The sequence below is a fragment of the Oryctolagus cuniculus genome, chromosome 16 (assembly GCF_964237555.1).
Source record: "Oryctolagus cuniculus chromosome 16, mOryCun1.1, whole genome shotgun sequence".
Classification (NCBI taxonomy): Eukaryota; Metazoa; Chordata; class Mammalia; order Lagomorpha; family Leporidae; genus Oryctolagus; species Oryctolagus cuniculus.
This window is the reverse complement of record NC_091447.1, coordinates 42455630-42476818: the sequence shown is the minus strand read 5'-3', so window position 1 is coordinate 42476818 and position 21189 is coordinate 42455630. Positions and strand designations below refer to the sequence as shown.

Genomic DNA, 21189 nt, shown 5'->3' with positions numbered 1-21189 from the left:
CTGGCTCCTGGCTTCAGATCGGCGCAGCTCTGGCTGTTGTGGTCATTTGGGGAGTGAACCAGCGGAAGGAAGACCTTTCTCTCTGTCTCTCCCTCTCACTGTCTATAACTGCCTCTCAAATAAAAAAAAAAAAGTTTGTGGAAATGAAATCAAAAGATGTCTATTTTTGTGAAAAATTATTTGAAATCCATGTATACTTTTTCCATAAACTTTTGAACATTCTTTGTATATTTATGCTTCAGATTTTGTCACACGCTGTGTAATGAAATAGCATGACCAGGTAGACAGTGGGGCCAAACTTGCTTTTCTTTGAGGCTCATTGCCACCCTTCTGCTGGGTAATAATGTATCGGCAGCATCTGCCTGACTCCTTTGATCATTGGAAAACTTTTTTCCTGAACTGAAGTGGTTGTCAGATTTAAAGATTTTTTTTGAAAAGTTAACTATACCTTCCCTCTGTTAAAAAATAAACAGGCAGATATGCCTGTTCTTGGGTGTTCTCTTCGACACTTTATATTTTGAAGATATCCTTTCTTTAAGTCCTTCTCCTTGCTGTCTCAAGTCAGAAGACTGCTCACTGGATGACAAGACCGTGCAAGCAGTCATTCTTCCTCCACTGAGTAAGGAGCCTTGGCAGGTCTGTCCAGTGCCCTGGTCCTCTGGAGGGAAAGATGTCACCAGAACCGAAGTTTTCCATGTCGAATTACACAGTAATTACTGGTGCTGATAAGTGTTGCTCTATTATTTTAGAAAATATATTTGTCACTTACTAGACCTTGATCTCAGGTTTTTCTAAGCTGGTAGATCAATTTTCTGCACTTCATTAATTTGCATCTACATTGGCAGAGAACATTGATTGATTTCTTGCTGTTCAGTACATTCTTTGGCTATTAAAATAATTTATAGCCTAATCACTGTGGAACCAACTAAGTGGAAATAATATTTTTCCTTGTATTTCTCTTACATGTCAGTTAAAGTTTTAATAAACACTTTTTGGTATTTTTATCTTTTTCATAGATCTCTTCTATAATTTTGATTTCTCTTTAAGCTATGAAAGGCAAAATTGGAGTGATTGCCACCTGAAATCATTTATCGTGGAAATTCAGTGTTAACTAAGAAAATTTGGTACATCAAAGCAAAGTGTAGGCAAAGAAGTTTAATGGAAGAGAAGTGGGGAGACTGCTACAGGCGATGACAGCACCAGGAACGTGAATTTTTAGTTACCTTTTCGGTGATGCTGACCCAGGTGTTTGCTCTTAGACCTTTGGTCAACTTTAAATCTTTGATAAAAAAACATGTTTTAAGTTTGTCCTGAAAAGTTCATAATTAAGAATTTTCTTTGTGGTAGTAAATTAATGGCAAGAAAGGCTAAACAATGTGACTTTCATCGTGGGAGAGTCTCCAAGTCGTCACAGGGCGTCTCTGACTTAGTGGGCTGGTGTGAACTGAAACACCCATCCGGTCAGGAGCTTTTCCAGGTGCACACTAAGTATGCACCCCTTTATGTCAGCGTGCCGTTTTGTACCTCTCTTGCTTCAGTCAAGTGTATTTTCCTAAAGGTAAATACAGACCTTCAGCTTTTAGATGATAATTACTGTAATTTTTATGCCTCAAATGCCAGTATTAACTGGGAGCAGCAAAAGGCATTCTAGTGAAAACCTTGTGAAGTGGGGACACAAATCCAGTGATTTCTGTGAGAGCCCATGAGTAAAGGGGGAGTGCATCATATATGTGAGGGAGGTACTGAGGGGGTAGCTGGCGAGTGCTTCTGGCCCCTCCTGTCACACATGGAATAAACTGCGTTTCCCCCAAGCTGTAGTTATTCCCCCTGCTGGCCTACCAGCACCTTCCAGCACCACCTCCCTATTGGATCCCAAAATAATTAGGATTTAAATTGAAAACACTTTCAGTTTTACAAGTAAGTTATATATATGATGATTTCAAATCATAAAAGAGTGAAATTCAGAAGTAACTCTGGGGCTTGTATTTGATGCAGTAGTTGAGACACCGCTTGGGATAACCTGCATCACTTATCAGAGTGCGTAGGTTTGAGACCTGGCTCAGCTTCTGATTCAACTTCCTGCTAACACACATCCAGGGATGCAACAGCTTCTACCTACGTGGGAAACACAGATTGAGTTCTGAGGTCCTGACTTTGGCCTGGCCCAGACCTGGATGTTTCAGGCGTTTGGAGAGTAAACCAGCAGTTGGGAGGTTCTCTCTCCCACCTTTACTCCCTCCCTCCCTCTCAAATTCACATTTAATACTTAGTTATACTACCTGCTCATATGTCCTCACTTCTGAACTCCATATTGACAGTAGTATGTTAACTTGCAGGGGATTTATTTGATAATGGTTAGCATCTCATAGCTGTGTAATTCTACAATTCAATATAAATTGTAAACCTTTTTGTTAAAGGATGTGGGACAGAAGTTAATGTATATTCTGATAACTTTTTAAAAAGTAACAGCTCTTTTGTACTAAGCTTTTGCATAATTTGCATGTAATTTATTGTTTTTTTTTTTTTCTTTTTGTAAATTTCTCTTCAGGAAATTACTTTCAAAATATAGTGTGTAGAATTTATTGCCATGTCAGTACTGGAAGTCCTATACGTAAACTAAAATTATAATACCCATCTTCAAATCAAGCTGGTTATTATTGCAAGTATATGTGGTTGTAAACATTCTCCATGATTTACCTCGGTTTAGTGACTGAGACAGTGGTATCATAAGTATTGGTAGGAGCCCTTCATTGTGAACTGTGCCACCATGGAGTTCTTTTTACAATGCAATTGTGACGTCACTACCTTGACCTTTCTCCTCTTTCCCCATTAAAGCAGCAATTAAAATGATTTTTCTAGGGGCTAGTGTTGTGGTGTAGTATTCACCTTCAGTGCTGGCATCCATATGGGCACTGGTTCTAGTCCCAGCTGCTCTGCTTCCAATTCAGCTCCCTGTTGGATGGCCTGGGAAAGCAGAAGATGGCTTAAATGCTTGGGCCCCTGCACCCATGTGGGAGACCAGGAAGAAATTCCTGGCTCCTGATTTCAGATCAGCCCATCTCTGGCCATTGCAGCTGTTTGGGGAGTGAACCAGTGGATGGAAGACCCCTCTCTCTGTCTTTCTCTCTGTAACTCTGCCTTTCAAGTAAGTAAATAATTTTGTTTTAAATAAGATTACTCTGACACTCAATGTAGCAACCATTTAAGTCACTGGTGGCCAGCGCCGCGGCTCAACAGGCTAATCCTCCACCTTGCGGCGCCGGCACACCGGGTTCTAGTCCCGGTCGGGGCGCCGGATTCTGTCCCGGTTGCCCCTCTTCCAGGCCAGCTCTCTGCTGTGGCCAGGGAGTGCAGTGGAGGATGGCCCAAGTGCTTGGGCCCTGCACCCCATGGGAGACCAGGAGAAGCACCTGGCTCCTGCCTTCGGATCAGCGCAGTGCGCTGGCTGCAGCGCGCCAGCCGTGGCGGCCATTGGAGGGTGAACCAACAGCAAACGAAGACCTTTCTCTCTGTCTCTCTCACTGTCCACTCTGCCTGTCAAAAAAAAAAAGGAAAAAAAAAAAGAAAAAAAAGTCACTGGTATGAAGATGTCAGTGTTTTCAGCATTCTCTCCTGTTGGCCTTGCAAAGAGGTTGCTCAGGTAGCTTGCATCTTCACTGAAAGACTTGGAGTGCCAGAAGGCTCTTCTCCATCAGCTACTCCGAGTAGCCAGTGTGCACCTCCTTGCCTAGGACGACAGTACCTCCCACCCTCAGAAAGATCTGTGCCAGTATGTCAGTGAGTTAAAGTGATATTTGGGGGTGGGTATTTTTACTGTTTACTAGAGCTCAGTAAAAAAAAAAAAAATTTCTTTGCTTCACATTAAGGGCAAGTTGAGTGGGCATATCTTCAACATTCTTGCCGTGCTAGTCTGTTTATAATACAGACTCTATTTCTGTGAAGCCCAAGAAGGAGAAGCTTGCTAGTGAGCACGGCATCAGATGAAGGCGACCCTGAGAGCCGGGAAGTCTGACTTCCGGTGAGACCACGTCCCTCCCGCTGACTGCCTGGACAGTGCTGAGCAGCCCAGCGCACCTTGCTTTCTGGGCGTCCTTTTCCTTTGTCACATTGACCATCTTCTGTCTCATCTGCAGTCTGTCCCCAGCCACAGGCAAGACAGCTGTTCTGTTTCAGCTTTTCTCCACATCCTAATACTGCTTTCAGGAGACTTTACCAAGGTTACTGTGATTGAGGTTTGAGTTTGAAATGATTAATTACACCAAGAGGCAATCTCATTTCCCATATCTGCAACTTCTCATCTCTGTGAAACGGTGGTGGTTCCTGAAGATCCCTTGTGCTGGCAGACTTGAGGTCATGCACAGGTGGCCGTGTCTCGAGTTAGATGATGTTATATAGGAGGAGCCTTTTCACTTTGTATAGAAAGAAAGTCCCAGCAGTTACAAAACATAAAAGCAGAGAAAAAAAGGACTGAAAACTAAGTGTAATTGATGTATGCTTCCGAGTTTTTAATTACAGTTCTGGTCTCATCCGAATCAGCTGATTTATTCCTGTTAGATTTGCTGTTTCAGGTGCATGTGTCTGTCTTGTATTTTCAGGAGGTTTCAGCAGACCCTGCTGCCACCCTCACAGCAGCAGAAGAAAGAAGGGAGAAGGTCCCGAGCCCACACCTCAGTCACCTTGTGGTTCTGACGGCTGGCGATACGTTGTATGGGTTGGCAGAAAGAGTGGTAGCCACGGAATCTTTGTAAGTTGTTAAAAATAGTTGCTTTGCCATTAAATAAGAAAGGTTATAAAACTAAACGTTGTACAAGTAGACTTCTAGCAGTGTATGTCTACCAGATTAATATCACTTACGTTTTTCTGAGAAGAACATCCTAATGTAGATTACCAATTGATTTTTAAAACTGCGTCCTTGGTTTTCAGTAATTTAAGTGGAAAAAAAATCAAGTTTTGATCTTTAGCAACATGATTCTTGCTTTTTAAAAAAAAATGAGTTTTTTTCTTTAAAGATTTATTTATTTATTTTAAAAGGCAGAGTGAGTGAGAGACAGGAAGAAACAGAGTGTGAGATCTGCCATCTGCGGTTCGCTCTGTCAAGTATCCACAGCAGCTAGGGCTGGGCCAGGATGAAACCAGGAGGCAGGAAGTCCATCGTTGTCTGCCACGTAGGCGGCAAGACCCAGGTGTTTGGGCCATCTTTCACTGCCTTCCCAGGCCCATTCTCGGGGGCCTGGATCAGAAGCAGAGCAGCCAGGACTTGAACTGGCACTCCGATATGAAGTGCTGGCGTTGCAAGCCTCAGCTTACTTCACGGCAACAATGTGGGCCCCAATCTTTGCTCTAAGTAAAACTTAAAAAGTGTTGCATTTTACTATATACTCTCCTACTGATGTTGATGATTCTAGAAAAACTGCCAGTTGGTGTTATGTATAGTTGACCCTTGACATCAGCAAGAGGGTTTCCTGACCTTTAGGAGTCCCCAAATTTGTTAATACATTTAAAGTAAGTAAGTTCTTCCATATAAACGTAGTCCAGTATACCTGGAGAAGTTTTACGTGCTTAGCAAAAAGTAGAGAAAAACAGGGCCCAGACTGCAGTGCAGCTGCTGACAGCCACGTGAGCCCCGTCCTGTGGACCACCCCCTGCAGCTGGAGTTCCTGTGGACAGGTCAGCCCAGTCGTGGTTTGCTGTGCTTTGGGAGTTTTGGTGTTACTTCTGAAAAGTGTTAGATGTTGAGTCTGTGAATGTGAGAGTCTATTGTATATAACTGACTGGGATCTTTAAGGGAAATTCTTTTTTTTAAAATAGTGTTTATTCTTTTTTTCAATTTTTTGTGATCTGTGCCCCCATCTGACATGCAGAGCAGCATAACTCTACATCTTGTGGTAACCTGATTAGCGTCTTTGAAGTCACCCTTCTTTCTCCTCAAGTGCCATTCGGTGATAAGCTCAGAATTAATTATTGTGCAGATAGATACTGCTAATGAACTTGTCAGGTGGGTAGTACAGGGAATTCGCAAAGGTGGAAAATCATTTTAATTGGTAAAGTTTTGGTCTGAGATCTTAAAAGATTAAAGGGAACATTTCCAGGCTGTGAACCCTGCACCATGTGCACAGTGGGTACTTTTTTTTCCCTTCAGGGTGTTCTTGGCTGAACAGTTTGAGTTCCTTCAGCCCCATCTGGATGCTGTGATGCCTGCGGTCAAAAAGCCTTTCCTTCAGCAGTTCTATTCCCAGGTCAGAGATGCTCGTGCGTGCTTATCATTTCCACTGGGGGCAAGACGGCTGTCTCAACTTTTATTTATTTATCTATTTTTTTATCTAGAGGTCGGTTTCCAAACCCCGGGGGAGTTGGATAGAATATTTATCTAGTTACTCATGAAGTCCTGTGTCAAATAGTACGTGTTGAACAACTCGTAACTTCTAGTCTAGTGAGAGAGAGCTGATGAGACTGTATTTACATAAAGTAGGATGAGCAGTCTGATAAAGGGAAAAGGTACTGACAGGATATTAGCCACGGCTGGCGGCCGGAGGAAGCCATGGTGGGAGGAGGTGGTGAAGAAAGGCTTGCTTCAAGTGGGCCAGCCAGGTGGACCGAGTGATTTGAGTGTACATGCTAGACCAGGGGACTGGCGTGGGAGGTGTGGGAGAGCGTGGTGCCTGTGAGTTGGCTAGAGAAGGGAAGAGGGCTGCAGTGAGGAGGAGGAATTACGTCATTTCTATAGCACTCCCTGCCAGGAGCTGGACTTATTCCAGGGGTACTGGGAGCTACTAGAGGGTCTATAACAGGGGAGCCAAGTGTGTTAGGAAGAGTTCTTTGGGTGCAGTGAGAGCCTAGAGACAGGGAGACACGTTTGGAGGCTGTTGCAGTAGAGCCAGGGAAGGGTGGTGGGCTCCTGAGGGAGTTGGGTGGGGTGGAAATGCAGGGCGGGGGGAGGAGTTTGAGAAGTGCTCACTAGTCTTCGTGAAAATCCCAAACTCTTTTCTAATTGTAGTGTCGGTGTTCTCAGGTTTATCGAATGACTCAGTGATGTTTTGCGTGAGACCTTTGTGCTCAAGTGAAATATATTCATAGTTGAAATCTCCAAATGCATGACATTGTGTTTTCAGATATGATGTATACTAGAAACAGGGGCAAGATATTCTTTATAGTTTCGATACTTTCAAGAACTAATTATTTTCTTTTTTATGAAATTAATTTCAGACAGTCTCAACTGCCAGTGAACTACGCAAACCCATTTACTGGATTGTAGCTGGCAAAGCCATCGATTATGAACAGATGCTGCTGCTAATGGCTAATGTGAAATGGGATGTAAAGGAAATTATGTCACAGCACAACATATATGTAGATGCATTGCTAAAGGCAAGTACTCGGGAACACGTCTTGGCCAACAATCACTCTTCTAGGGCAAATGTTCCGTTACTTGCAGTTATAATTACTGTTACATTTCCAAAATTGTGGTGTTTAAAGTCTCTGAGTTGGGATAGGGCTGTTTTCTAACTTTTGTGTTCTTCTGTAGATCTTAGAATACTTTGTAGACTTCCTGATTTTTCTAATTTCCCCTTTTGAGTAATGGCTGGATTGTCGCATGTTATGGCTATATTTCCTGTTATGCAGTCTCAATAGCCATGGCTCAGTGACATTTCTGTTAGAAGTTATCTCTGTCGAGCAGGGTGTTTAGTCATTAGCAAGAGACCACGCCCTGATAGTCCCAGTTGTTTTTTCTAGAAGTCACATTACTTTTGCAGTATGTCACACAAACATCTCTTTGCAATCAGTGCATCTATGAATTTCCTGAAAGGAATTTTAGCTATACCCCCCACCCTCGTATATGCATGAATAGATAGGTCACTTAACATGGACCAAGTAGAGGATCTGTCCGTGTTGTGACTTCAGGACCAGCCCTCAGGGAACATCCCAGTGCCTCAGGAAATGAATAAACTGGGCTATGATGTCCTGTGCAAAACAAAAATAGACTAGCTGAAGAGGGAGACAGTAGGGGGATACGGATGGGTGGGGGATTCCGTTTATTTGATGTGGTCAGAGAAGGACCGTATCAGTGAGAGTGGAGAAGAGGCCTGAAGTGGGTAGAGACTTGGGCTAATACAGTACTTGAGTGAGGAAAGAGCATCCCAGAAAATAAAAGCAGCTTTCAGAAAAATCTTTGTTTTCCATTTTTGTCAATGGGAAGAAATTGACTCTTCTTGACCGTGCTGGCTTCGGTTGCATTTACACAGTCATTGCCACCTGCTTAGCCACGGGCAGTAATTAATATCCTGGAACAGCTGAAAGCCAATAAACAAATCCATAAATTAGAACAGAGATGGCAGTGGTGTTGTTGTTTGTGCCCCAGCTCCCAGCAAGTTTTGATGCCCTTTGGAGGACTGGGTTGATGACTGTGAGGTTGTCCCTGAATCAAGGGACTCAGTGAGCAGTGTCTAGAAGTTTCTGTGGAGATCTGAGAGGTGTGTGACAAGGTTCCTCCATGTGAGGACGCTTCAAAGAGTTTATGGAAACATGGAATTAAAAGGTGATGTGAAGGTTTCTTGCACTTTTTGAAGCCTCATTGTCAGAACTCCAGAAACATCATTGTAATTTATAAAAAATGACATCCCCCCTCTTTTCTTTTTAAACAATTCCATTTGTGAAAAGGTAATTCTGTTTTTTATGACATACTATGTTAGTCCATCGAGGTTGCTATGAAAACTGTCACAGACCTGGTGGCTTCTAAGCAATACATAGTTATTTGTTACCATCCTGGAGGCGGGAAAGTCCAAGGACCAGACAGAGTCACTGTCCAGCAGGGATCCAGTTTCTCATAGAAAGCACCTTCTCACTGCATCCTCATGCAAAGAAAAGCACAAGGCTGCTCTCTGGGGCCTTTTTGTTAAAGGACACTAATCCCATGTGGGGGCCGTCTGCCCTCATGACCTACCTACCACCTGGAGGCCTGGCCTCTTAACACCATCAGCCTGGGAGGGAGGATTTTAGATCATATTCAGGCAGATTCAGACCACAGAGGATGCTAACTGTGGTACTCATAGGGATGTAAGAAAAGACTTGTGCGTTCAGCAAGAATGCACCCATAAGGAGGCTCCCTGCTTCAGTTATTTTTAAGTCTGAAAACCATAAGTGTTGTAAGAAAGCACCAGTGTTATTCAGATTATTAACCTAAACCCATTTGGGGCCGTTATTTAAGGGCTTTTTTAATCATAAAGTTTGTCTGTGATACTTTTGTCCTTTCCATTACTTATCCACATGTAAGCATTTAGAAGACAGCCGCCTCTTTTCTTGTCTCAGAAGAATCATGAGTAAAATGAAGTGGTTTTATTATTCATTATACAACAAGCATTCTTGAACATTGAATTTAGTGCTAAGTGGAATGTCACTTTATCCAGTAAGCATACAGCTTCATCTTTAAAATAAAAGGTTAATGAAAAATATTGAATTATGCCTCTTGAAATTCAAAGCCGTTTCCCATAACAAATGTGTCAATGAATGCCATGGCAAATATTGCTCCACTGGATCCACAAAACGAAACAGCAGATAAAGAGCAGTTGCTTGGTTAACTTTGATTTTCAAAGGTAGGCTTAGTGAATGGATGGTCTGCTCCTTTTTAAAAAGTAATTAAAAACAATGAACTGTCAAAGATAAGTCAGTAAGCAAAGTTAGGATTTAGGAAGTAGCAAAAGAGCACAGGATAGTACAGTTATCACTGTGTAACTCTGACTAGATTGTTTTTCTCCTGAGTGTTGCTAGAAAATAGGCACACATTGTATAGCTTTTCCAACCAGGAAGCTCCTGTAAGCTTTTATAATTTTATTAGAAATATATTGCCAGGGGCTGGTGCTGTGGTGTAGTGGGTAAAGCTGCCCCTGCAGTGCCAGCATCCCAGATGGGCGCCAGTTCAGGTCCCGGCTGCTCCAGTTCTGATCCAGCTCTCTGCTATGGCCTGGGAGAGCAGTAGAAGATGGCCCAACTCCTTGGGGCCCTGCACCTCCTGGCTCCTGGCTTTGGATTGGTGCAGCTCTGGCTGTTGCAGTCAATTGGGGAGTGAACCAGCAGAAGGAAGACCTCTCTTCTCTCTCTCTCTCTCTCTCCCTCTCCCTCTCCCTCTCCCTCTCTCCCTCTCTCCCTCTCTCTTCTCTCTGTGTGTAACTCTGACTTTCAAATAAATAAATAAATCTTTAAATATATATATATATATATATATACATATATTGCCAAGGAAGGGTACAGCATTATTTACTTTTGTAAATGAACGTATTTTAGATGATAATAGTCCAAAGAAACAGGAGGTTAAGCATCTACTGCTTTCATATAACTATTAGAGTTGTCTAAATTAGTTAGAAATGTTCTAATTTTGAATGCAATTATGTCAAAATGGCAATAAAATTAAAATGTTCAGTTCTTCCAAAGGTAGTAGAAGATTTTTTTCATTTGTACTGAGGAATGCCTTTGAATTATTTGATACTTACTTACTTTCAACATTTAGCAAAGAGAAATATTTGTGTCAGAAAGCCACAGATTCCAAATAGTTAATTCTGAGTTGCAAGCTCTAAGTATTTTTAAGTGGGTTTCTGTAAGATATTTTTAAAGGCAAATTCAGTTATTTATTTCTTTTATTGCATACTGACAACCATAGGAAATTTTGAGATGTGGAAACATTGAGCATTCTTAACACTTCGTTCTTTTGAGATGAAATGTAGTGTACTCGACTGTGACATAATTTATTCCTGCTTTTCTAAAACTTCTCACTAAGTCCACGTTATCTTTGGCATGACTCCTTTTTGTTTTACTTGATTCAGTTTTGATTCTTTCTAAATCTTGTTTTGTTTTGTTTTGTTTTACTACTTTTGTGCAGAATCTTTGTGGCGTTATAATGATATTTATATACAACCACACTTTTTGTCTTCTTAGGAATTTGAACAGTTTAACAGGCGATTAAATGAAGTTTCTAAGAGAGTTCGAATACCTTTACCTGTGTCTAATATACTTTGGGAACATTGTATTCGATTGGCTAATAGAACTATTGTGGAAGGGTAAGTCACTCATGAAAGTATCATCTGCTTCTTCAATAATAAATCATAGTATATGAGTGATATTATACTAAGTCATTGTCTGACTAAAAAATCACTAATCAGTGTGACTAAAATCACTAATGGATAGAGAGAATAGGTAGAGGTAATGATAAACAGTAGAGGTGTTTGGAACCCATTAGAAAAGAAACCTTAAACTCCAGTATGTCTCTCTCTAGCTGTCCTTCCCGCCCACCTCCACCCCCTTTTTGATGACATAGAACCAGTTAATAGACGACTGGATAATGTGAAATATAATGATTAACAGGGCCGGCATTGTGGTGCAGCAGGCTAAACCGCCACTGGGATGCCAGCATTCCATATGAGCACCACTTCAAGTCCTGGCTGCTCCACTTCCCATTCAGGTCCTGCTGATGAGCCTGGGAAGGCAGCGGAACGTAGCCAAGGACTTGGATGAAACTCCTGGCTCCTGGCTTCAGTCTGATCCAGCCCTGGCCATGGCAGCCATTTGGGGAGTGAATCAGCAGATGGAAGACCTCTCTCTTCTGTGTCTCTCCCTCTCTCAGTAACTCTGCCTTTTGAATAAATGATTTAAAAAAAAAGTTTAATGATTATCTGAAAATTAAACCAATAGTTGTTTAACAATAAAACTGATGATGTTTGAACTTAACATTTATTGAGCACCAATCATGTGTCATTTATTGAACCAAGCAGCACAAATATATAAATCCTGACAGAAGTACTCTTCAGTAGGTACAGTTATTTTCTATGTTTTATCAGTGAAAAATCCTGGGCTCATTGAATCGAGGCTAGGCAGCATGTCCACATTCACAGTATTATAGATGGGGAAGATGAGTGTATGAAAGCTAATTTTCTGATGGCAGAGTCAGCCCTGTGACCCCTACCCCATTTACAATCGTCTTCACCATCTCATGGTAAACTTTATACATCTTCCATGCGTCAAGTTACAGATCTATCAACATTTTCCCATTTATTGAGAGTCTGCCCATGACATGTAGGACACAAGTAAGAAATAGTAATACATTTAAGAAGTTACAAGTTGGCCGGCGCCGTGGCTCACTAGGCTAATCCTCCGCCTTGCAGCGCCGGCACACCGGGTTCTAGTCCCGGTCAGGGCGCCGGATTTTGTCCCGGTTGCCCCTCTTCCAGGCCAGCTCTCTGCTGTGGCCAGGGAGTGCAGTGGAGGATGGCCCAAGTGCTTGGGCCCTGCACCCCATGGGAGACCAGGATAAGTACCTGGCTCCTGCCATCGGATCAGCGCGCCGGCCGCAGTGGCCATTGGAGGGTGAACCAATGGCAAAGGAAGACCTTTCTCTCTGTCTCTCTCTCTCACTGTCCACTCTGCCTGTCAAAAAAAAAAATAAAAAAAAAAAAAAGGTTACAAGTTCCAGTGTACCACAGTAGAGTAGGGTGACTGTGACTCACAGCATTCTGTTCTGTGTTGTATGAAGAACTGGAAAAGAGGAGCTGGTGGGCTCCAAACGCAAAGGAAAGGAAATAGAAGGGTTGGTTGCCTGGCTTGATGCATTTGTTCTGTGTGAATATGCTGAAGTGAGGTGCCCCATAAAGGTGTTCAAGTGTTAGATGTGAATCAAAAGTTGTAAATGATAAAATGCTGAAAAACTGAGGTTTATCTATAACCTGCAATACAACACATTTTATTGTATGTAAACTTTTATTACAGTTGAATTTAAAATTTAGAAAACTTTTGAGAAAATCCTTGAATAGCAAGCAGCTATTTTTTTTTCCCCCAAAGACTTATATATTTGAAAAGTAGACTTACAGGGGCCTGAGCCATGGCTCACTTGGCTAATCCTCTGCCTGCGATGCCGGCATCCCATATGGGCACCGGGTTCTAGTCCCGGTTGCTCCTCTTCCAGTCCAGCTCTCTGCTGTGGCCTGGGAAGGCAGTGGAGGATGGCCCAAGTGCTTGGGCGCCTGCACCCGTGTGGGAGACCAGGAAGAAGCACCTGGCTCCTGGCTTTGGATCGGCGCAGTGCCGGCCATGGCAGCCATTTTGGGGTTGAACCAACGAAAGGAAGACCTTTCTCTCTCTCTCTCTCGCTATCTAACTCTGTCAAAAAAAAAAAAAAAAAAAAAAAAGGAAAGAAAAGAAAAGAAAAGAAGACTTACAGAGAGGAAGAGGCAGAGAGAGAAAAAGATCTTCCATCTACTGAGTCACTCCCTAAATGGCCACAACATCTGGGCTGGGCCAGCCTGAAGCCAGGAGCCAGGAGCTCCCATGTGTGTGGCAAAGACCCTAGCACCTGGGCTGTCTTCTGTTGCTTTACCAGGCACACTAGCAGGGAGCTGGATCAGAAGTGGAGCAGCCAGGACTTGAGCAAACACACATATGGGATACCGGCACTGCAGACAGCAGCTTAACCCACTTCACTACAGCCGATCCCCGAAGCAGCTGTTTCAAAGACCATGCACAGTGGTCAGGAATTGCACATCAGTTGAACTTTGACACTATCATTTACCCAGTTTCTGTTTAGTTCTCATTTGTTCTACGAAAGAATGTATTGGGATGTGGAGAGGTAAGGTGATGAGCAGACCACAGTCTGCGCACTCCGAGTGGCACCCAGCAGTGGCATCAGACATAAAAGGCTGTGTGTCAGCAGTCACAACTGAAAAGTGCCCTCAATAAGTTTGTTTAATAAAGTATAAAAATGAGTATCATATGTGAGATTTCTGCATAAAACACTTTATGGGGGAGGGGAGGAAGCTTGGTCACCTTAAATAACATAAGCTTTAATTTTCTTGCACATTTCCCAGTGGGGAAGTAGCTCATTCCATAAAATTGAATTGTCCACAATCTGTGTGATTGAAGGAATGAGACACTGACTTAGGAGCAATAAAATATTGTTCTGTTGGAGTTAATAGGAGTATGCTTATGCATTTCTCAGGTTTATCTGGTACTCATGGGAGGATTGTTTCATTTGTTTCCTTTGAGCTGACTAGTTCCAATATTGAACCGTTTTCTAAAACCAAGATTACTTTGGATTTCATAAATAATTCTTAGCAGTGAGATCAACTGGGGTGCCAGTTTAACTTTCTTACAAAGTGTTCATTGAGTGCAGGGAACTGTAGTCCACAGAGCAGCAAAGAGCCTTGAAGTTACTCAGTCTCTTGGCTTTGCAAGTGAGGAAGTTGAAGACCAGATAGGTGGGGCTGCTGCTGGGGCAGAGCAGGTTAAAAAGCCATGGCCTGCAGTGCCAGCATCGCATGTGGGCACTGGTTTGAGTCCCGGCCACTCTCTGCTAATGTGCCTTGGAAAACAGCAGATGATGGCCCAGGTCTTTGGGCCCCTGCACCACGTGGGAGGCCCAGAAGAAGCTCCTGGCTCCTGGTTTCAGCCTGGCCCAGCCCCACTCATCGCAGCCATTTGGGGAGTGAACCAGTGGATGGAAGATCTGTCTCTCTGTCTCCCCTTCTCTCTGTAGTAACTCCGTCTTTCAAATACATGCATACATACATACATACATACATATGCACACACATACATATACATGTATATACATATACATATATTAATACATACATACCAGGTAGGTAAAATGACAAGGTATAAATATAACCCACTTCTGACTCCCAGCTCTTCTGCTCTTTTTCCTATAACCCTCTCATGTTACTCCTATTCTGTCCAAATAGGAGCTAGAGAAAAATTTAAGTGCCTATTATTTATCAGTTTTTTTATTGTTGTGTTTTTTAGATATGCCAACGTCAAGAAGTGCAGTAATGAGGGTCGTGCCTTAATGCAGTTAGATTTTCAACAGTTTTTAATGAAACTTGAAAAACTAACCGATATTAGACCCATTCCTGATAAAGAATTTGTGGAAACTTACATTAAAGCCTACTACCTAACTGAAAATGACATGGAACGTTGGATCAAGGAGCACAGGGTGAGAGCTGAAAACCTTAATTTTCACTCCCTTTTGTATATCTGGTGTATCATTTAATTCAAAATCATGAGAGTGGAGCATAAAGAAACTTTTTTTTAACACAAATACTCAGGTTAGTTCTTTACTATGTCCAGATTATGTGCAGTGTCCTTTGCCTTAATCAAGTCCCTTTGAGCCCATTTGAATCATTACAGTAATTATCTAGAAACACAGCCAGAGTGAGAATACTCACTGTTTATTTCCTGCAACTGCGTTAGAAGAAAAGCCTGATGTTGGTTAACATCAAGATACTTGTGGATGGAAAGCAGTAATGCTGAAATGATTCCTAATGTGTAGACTGCTGTGTAGCCTTCTTGTGCCCCTCAGCAATGAAATAGCAACATCCTAACCACAGTGACAGTGTTGGGGATGGTGGAAGATGTAAATATCTAAATGGTGGAATTTCATTTGTATCCTATATCAGATTTAACCTTTAATATAGATTGACAATTTTTCTTTTGTGTAGATATGTAGGTAAGTAGAAAAATATGATTTATTGTTATTAAGAATAGCTGAGGCCGGCACCGTGGCTCACTAGGCTAATCCTCCACCTTGCGGCTCCGGCACACCAGGTTCTAGTCCCGGTCAGGGCGCCGGATTCTGTCCCGGTTGCCCCTCTTCCAGGCCAGCTCTCTGCTATGGCCTGGGAGTGCAGTGGAGGATGGCCCAAGTCCTTGGCCCCTGCACCTGCATGGGAGACCAGGATAAGTACCTGGCTCCTGCCATCAGATCAGCGTGGTGCGCCGGCCACAGCGCACCGGCCACGGCGGCCATTGGAGGGTGAACCAACGGCAAAGGAAGACCTTTCTCTCTGTCTCTCTCTCACTGTCCACTCTGCCTGTAAAAAAAAAAAAAGAAAAAAAAAAGAATAGCTGAATTTTCAACACAATTCAACTCAACTACAAGGGGTCTTCAAAAAGTTCATGGAAATGACTATTAAGAAAAGACTATGCATGGAATTCAAAAATTTTGCACCAAATCTTTTAATTCTGTTTTTCCACACTTTTTGATGTACTTTTGTGTCTCTCCCAAGCATATGTGTGGAGAGCTTTTTTGTATTATTGTTATGCCATTTTTTTAGATAGGCAGTATGTGAAGATGGATTTAAGAAAATATGGGAAATGTTAAAATTATCGCCAAATCTTATTACACCAGTAACTCTAGAGTTCATATTTACATAGGCTATAACCATTGTGGGTAAAAGCTAAGTAAAATTCAGAAAAGGAAATAAGGAATTGTTTGTGTTTACCATGTCAGGCTCTGCTTTTCTACTTTCAATGCTGTAAAAAGATGAGGTGAACATCAGCGTGGCATGTCAGCACTAGCTGAGTTTTGTGTGAATGCGCCTGCTGTCAGTTGGAAACAGAGTAGAAATGTACATTTGGTTTTCAGTGACGTTGAGCAGTAAGCAAAATTGAGAAAAACTCCACCACTTTTGGCCCCTGTGACCTTTGAGAACCAGAATGCTAACGCCATGTGCAGAGGGACTCGCCGCTGAGTGCTGCGAGAATCCGCCTGGTAAAGCGCCCTCCGAACGCGTCAGTCCTGGTGCTGAGCAACGGATCGGGAGGGAGTAGGAAGCGGCCAAGGAGAAAACGCACAGCTCGTACAGCTCTGTTACTCGGTGCCAGAGTGCTGCCCCATGTAGGATTTCTTCTTTACCATAGCAGACTGAAATTCTCTAGTTTGGGGTTTTGGAAACGCTTTCATTGATACCAGTCAGTTTGCTGACTTTTTTGAGGGAGCTCTTTCTCGTATTTGGAAGTTGCTTTATCTTGTGCATTATCTTCAGTGTAGATGGATATCCTTTTCTTTTTAGAGTGAGCACACATTGTCTTTCCCCATCTGGACTGTTGCTGTTCAAGCTCCAGAACCAGATTAGGCTGCAAGCCTCCCATTGAGCATGGGAACTGGATAGGTTTGAATGCCGAGATACCCAAGGTCTTAATTTTACTTCCTTGCTGCCAGTTTTAATAGAGTTTAACAAACAGTGACTTTCTGATCCTTGTTACTTTATTAATTTATTGTATCTTAGAAGAGTTGTTCTCATGGAAATTTTTTTAAAATATAAAGTTGCTCACAAACTATAGAGTACCAGAAAAATACTTAATCAGTGGTGTTTTTACAAACCGAGATGTCAGCATATTTTGACAACTTCCTAGCGGAGAGTGTCACAGAAACAAACATAAAGCGTCTCATCTTCGCAATGGTAAAAAGCACAGGCACGGGAGGCTCCTTGGCCCTGTTGAAACGGGTTCTGTTGCTCCCTGTTGCAAGTGTGCGCTCACCTTATTCCCTGGTCCCGCAGCTCGGCAGGCACCTCGACACCTGTTCTTTTTGGTTCATTGATCCCATCTCTCCGTGTGCTAAACCTGGATCTTCTTTTCTTGAGCAGGAATATTCAACGAAGCAGCTAACCAACCTGGTAAACGTTTGCCTGGGATCCCATATCAATAAGAAGGCAAGACAGAAGCTTCTAGCTGCCATAGATGACCTAGACAGACCTAGAAGATAATGAGCACGGCTCTTTCTCCTCAGTGGCATTACTCTCCTGTCAGCACAGATGATGTGAAGGCCAATTTTTCATGCGATCTTGATGACCGTCAGCTAAGAAAACCTTGTGCATGTTCTCTCCAGTCGGCAAGTGGAAAGCATTGGTGTGCGTGTGTGTGTGGTGTTCTCCGATGACTTTTATATGCTCTGGTCTCCTCTCTTCAGCTTCGGGTCGCATTTGTTTAATCCCTTCCTAAAACGGTATTATTGCCTCATCATAACTATTGTTATGTGACTACAATTACACATTTACAGAAAAGAATGTACAGTAAATATATAATTAGAAGGAACAGTGGCTTCCTGTGGCTTTGGGCAGTTTTTGGAGATGAATTTATGTTGGCACTTTGTTTCCCTCTGAACTTGGTTCTGCCTGAGCATAATATGAGAGGGCTGATGTATAATATTTCCTTATTATGAGTACTGCATGGGAACTAAAAAGTACATGTAAGTAAAACAGCTGAAAAATCTGTGTATTCTCTGTTTTTAAATGTCAAAAGTTTATGTCAGGGTTAATTTCATTATAATAAAGTGATCATAAGTGATGAGATTGAATAAATGTTATACTGTAATATGATAAGCTTGTGTGAGACTGTATTTTGGTATTTTTACCTGGTAGGCAAATTTCCTGAAACTAATGGGATTTTTTCAGCATGTTCTAATTTGAATTATTGTATATCCATGTTGAAAGGTAATTTGATTGAGTATACCTTTTCAGTGCCTTGTAGTGATTAGATTTTCTTCCATCTTTCGTTATAAGAATATGGGATATTTTAGGACTATAAGGCCTTATTTGACTGACTCAGGAAAGAATTACATGCTAGATAAGTATAGGATCATATGCTTGCCTTTCTTAAATATCAGCTTGTGACACAGATGTAACACAATACCAGTGTAGTCACTGGTAGACCTTGGAGCCCTGTTAAATCTGTAGTAACTGCGTGCTGTTCCTCTCAACTTTGCCCTGAAGCCAGAGGTGTTTGTACCTACCTCCTACCTACCTATCTACCTACCTGTGTTACGAAAGTCAGTTTCCCAGGCACTCCTACCAACCATCCAACAAGTTTCATGTTTGTTCTTTGTGTCTGGAGCATGGAAGACACCTAAGCCCAGGTGATTTCTGTGCCCGAGTTTGTGTGCATCAGTAACTTCCAGGATCGTGAGCAATTACATTAGAAATAGGCCTTGTGTCCCGTGAGCTGTCTGGGAGCTGAGACGATAATGTAAAGGGCAAAGGGTGGCACTGCCAGGTGATCAGCAAGGAGGAGAGACAGGCGGATTGCCCCTCCGTGTCCATCAGCCCCCATGGACGTCCAGAACCACACAGTGTGACATGAAGTCTAGACTGTATCTGTGGGTACCTGTGTGAACAACTACTTATTTTCAGACTGTCGCTTCACAGTTCAATTTCCTGTCGATTTAAAGCGTTCCTTTTATGGAAAGGTATGAGTGTGGTGCCATTGTGATCTGCTGTGGCACTAGATTGTGCCCTCGTGGATGCTGCCTGTAGCCACTGTCTGTATGCAGCCACGTGAAGAGAGCAACCATGAGATGAATTTGGTCCTTACGTGTAAGTGGATATTTAGTGGGGCACATTAAGAACTAATCAATCTTATTTGTTTCTCAATTGATTAGAAGCTACTTATTTCTCCTTTTTTTCTAGTATGGATTTTATAGTTGGTTTCCTTTCATTTCTGCTTACTTGGCTGTAGATAATGTGACGGCAGTTGCCTGCCTGGTAGAGGCCAGTGTTATGCAAGGTCATAGGAAGTGCTACGAAAGAATGGTTTATCTTGTTAAAGACTCTGCTGTGCAGTTTGACAGATCTTTTAACCCACCATTACTTTGTTTTCTCCATCTTCAAAACAAAAGTGGTAAGTCTTTTCAATGCTGTTTGAAAAAGTTTTATGTTTTGTCGTGGATTTTTTGTTGTTGTTGTATTAGAGGGTAGTTTAATAAGTGCTCATATCAAAATAGTAGAAGGAGATTGGAATCATGTAATCACCAAAGAGAGCTACCAGACATTTCTCAAATCTGTTATGTAGAGACATTGAAGTATGACGGTGTAACATTTTGTGAAACCAGTTTTAAGATGAGTAGAATTGAAAAGCTGAGGATGTAAATATAATTCGTACATGTTCTGAAAACAACAGAGTTACCAAACATTTATTTTAGTCTCAAGTTTTTTTTCAACTTTGACACCTTATATGAAAGCACCTTGTAGAATTCAAGGTTTTAAATTGATATGGAGCATCGTAAATTAGTATCCCTAAGAAAGAATGATTATTTCAACAAATACATTGTTTTATATTAAAAATGCTAGGTAGATACATAGCAATTCAAATGAGCTGATTTGCTTCAGTTTATAACAACCTACAGAGACTTGTGAGTTCACCCTGACTAATAAGCTCATTTACTAACAAAATGAAATGGAATTTCTCCTGAAGCCATGACTATGTGATAGTTTATCATATCTTTAAGGAAAATGTCCTTTAAAAATTTCTATTTAGCTGGGTGCTAAAGTAAAATGTTAGATTAAATAGCTTTTTCCTTACTCACTTGCTGAAAGGTAGTCATCAAAAAAGCTTGTAATCCAGTTCACTCTGGAAGCATACTTACTTTTTTGTAATGAAAAATAGAACCGGAAGGTGGATACAAGTGGTGCTCAAAGCCAACAGAAGTAGTGGTGGTAAGATGAAAACATACACTTGTACAAACACACACACATACCCCTACACAACTGCTGGGGTAATTTTGACACAGACTTAGTTAACAAAATGGTATTTATTTCTTGATAGTGATTAATGACTTGTTAATAAATGATTAATGACTTATTTCTAAGGTAATCTTCATAAATGCTAAGACTATTACAACTTTCTGCAGATTTTTTTTTCTTATTGTGGAAAGTACTTGCTCAGCTCCTATCATCCTCAGATTTGAAGGCCATCAAACATTTAAGCTGCTCGCTCTCACAGGAACAAAATTTTGTTCCTGAGGATTCTTAATGGGTTCAAAAGTAAGAGAGAGAGGAAAGCAGTTAATTAGCTTTCATATATTTTTCTTGAGTGGTACATGCTTTTGTGAATAATGCTAAGCATGCCTGTATCTTTTCTCATTTTTCTTATTTTATAAACAAAACTAGAGCTAAATACTCTCCCTCATCTAAAATGGTCCCCGTGGGATTTTAGTACTTTATTGATATGATTAACATAGAGCATTTAGAAACGATTTTTTGTTATTTTGGATGAAGAACCATTTTTATCAATTACTTTAGTTGTTTTTTTTTTTTTTTTTTTTTTTTTTTTTTTTTTTTAATTCCTCGCAGCACCAGCACCGCCCATGGCCTTGTTGAGGATTTCTAGATTCTCTCTTCATGGAGTTTTTGTACTGAACTGAGCCTTTCCATACGGAAAAGGGATTTTCCTGATGAACAGTCTTCATTTTATTCTATTTCTTCCTAGTCCTTGATTTGTTCATTCTGCCTGTCAGTAACAGAAAGGGTTTCTGTTTTAAAGAGAAGACATTTCCAGGGGTTGACATTTTGTGCAGCGGTTAAGACACTGCTTGGGATGCCTGCCTCCCCTCAGGGTGCCTGGATCCCAGTCCTGGCTCTGCTCTTGAATCCTGCTTCCTGC

General features: G+C 41.7%; 1 protein-coding gene across 3 annotated transcripts in view; it reads left to right on the top strand.

The window, feature by feature from the left end:
* VPS50 (VPS50 subunit of EARP/GARPII complex) overlaps nt 1–18131 on the top strand; it is a 114843-nt gene extending 96712 nt beyond the window's left edge. For all 3 annotated transcript variants that reach the window (XM_070059817.1, XM_008261723.4, XM_051852990.2), the window contains 6 exons: nt 4596–4744; nt 6140–6236; nt 7204–7362; nt 10921–11042; nt 14776–14965; nt 17400–18131. In XM_070059817.1, the coding sequence (XP_069915918.1) occupies nt 4596–4744; nt 6140–6236; nt 7204–7362; nt 10921–11042; nt 14776–14965; nt 17400–17519 (837 nt within the window). In that variant the 3' untranslated portion in view covers nt 17520–18131. The remainder of the gene's footprint in view (nt 1–4595; nt 4745–6139; nt 6237–7203; nt 7363–10920; nt 11043–14775; nt 14966–17399) is intronic.
* The last annotated feature ends 3058 nt before the right edge of the window (nt 18132–21189 follow it).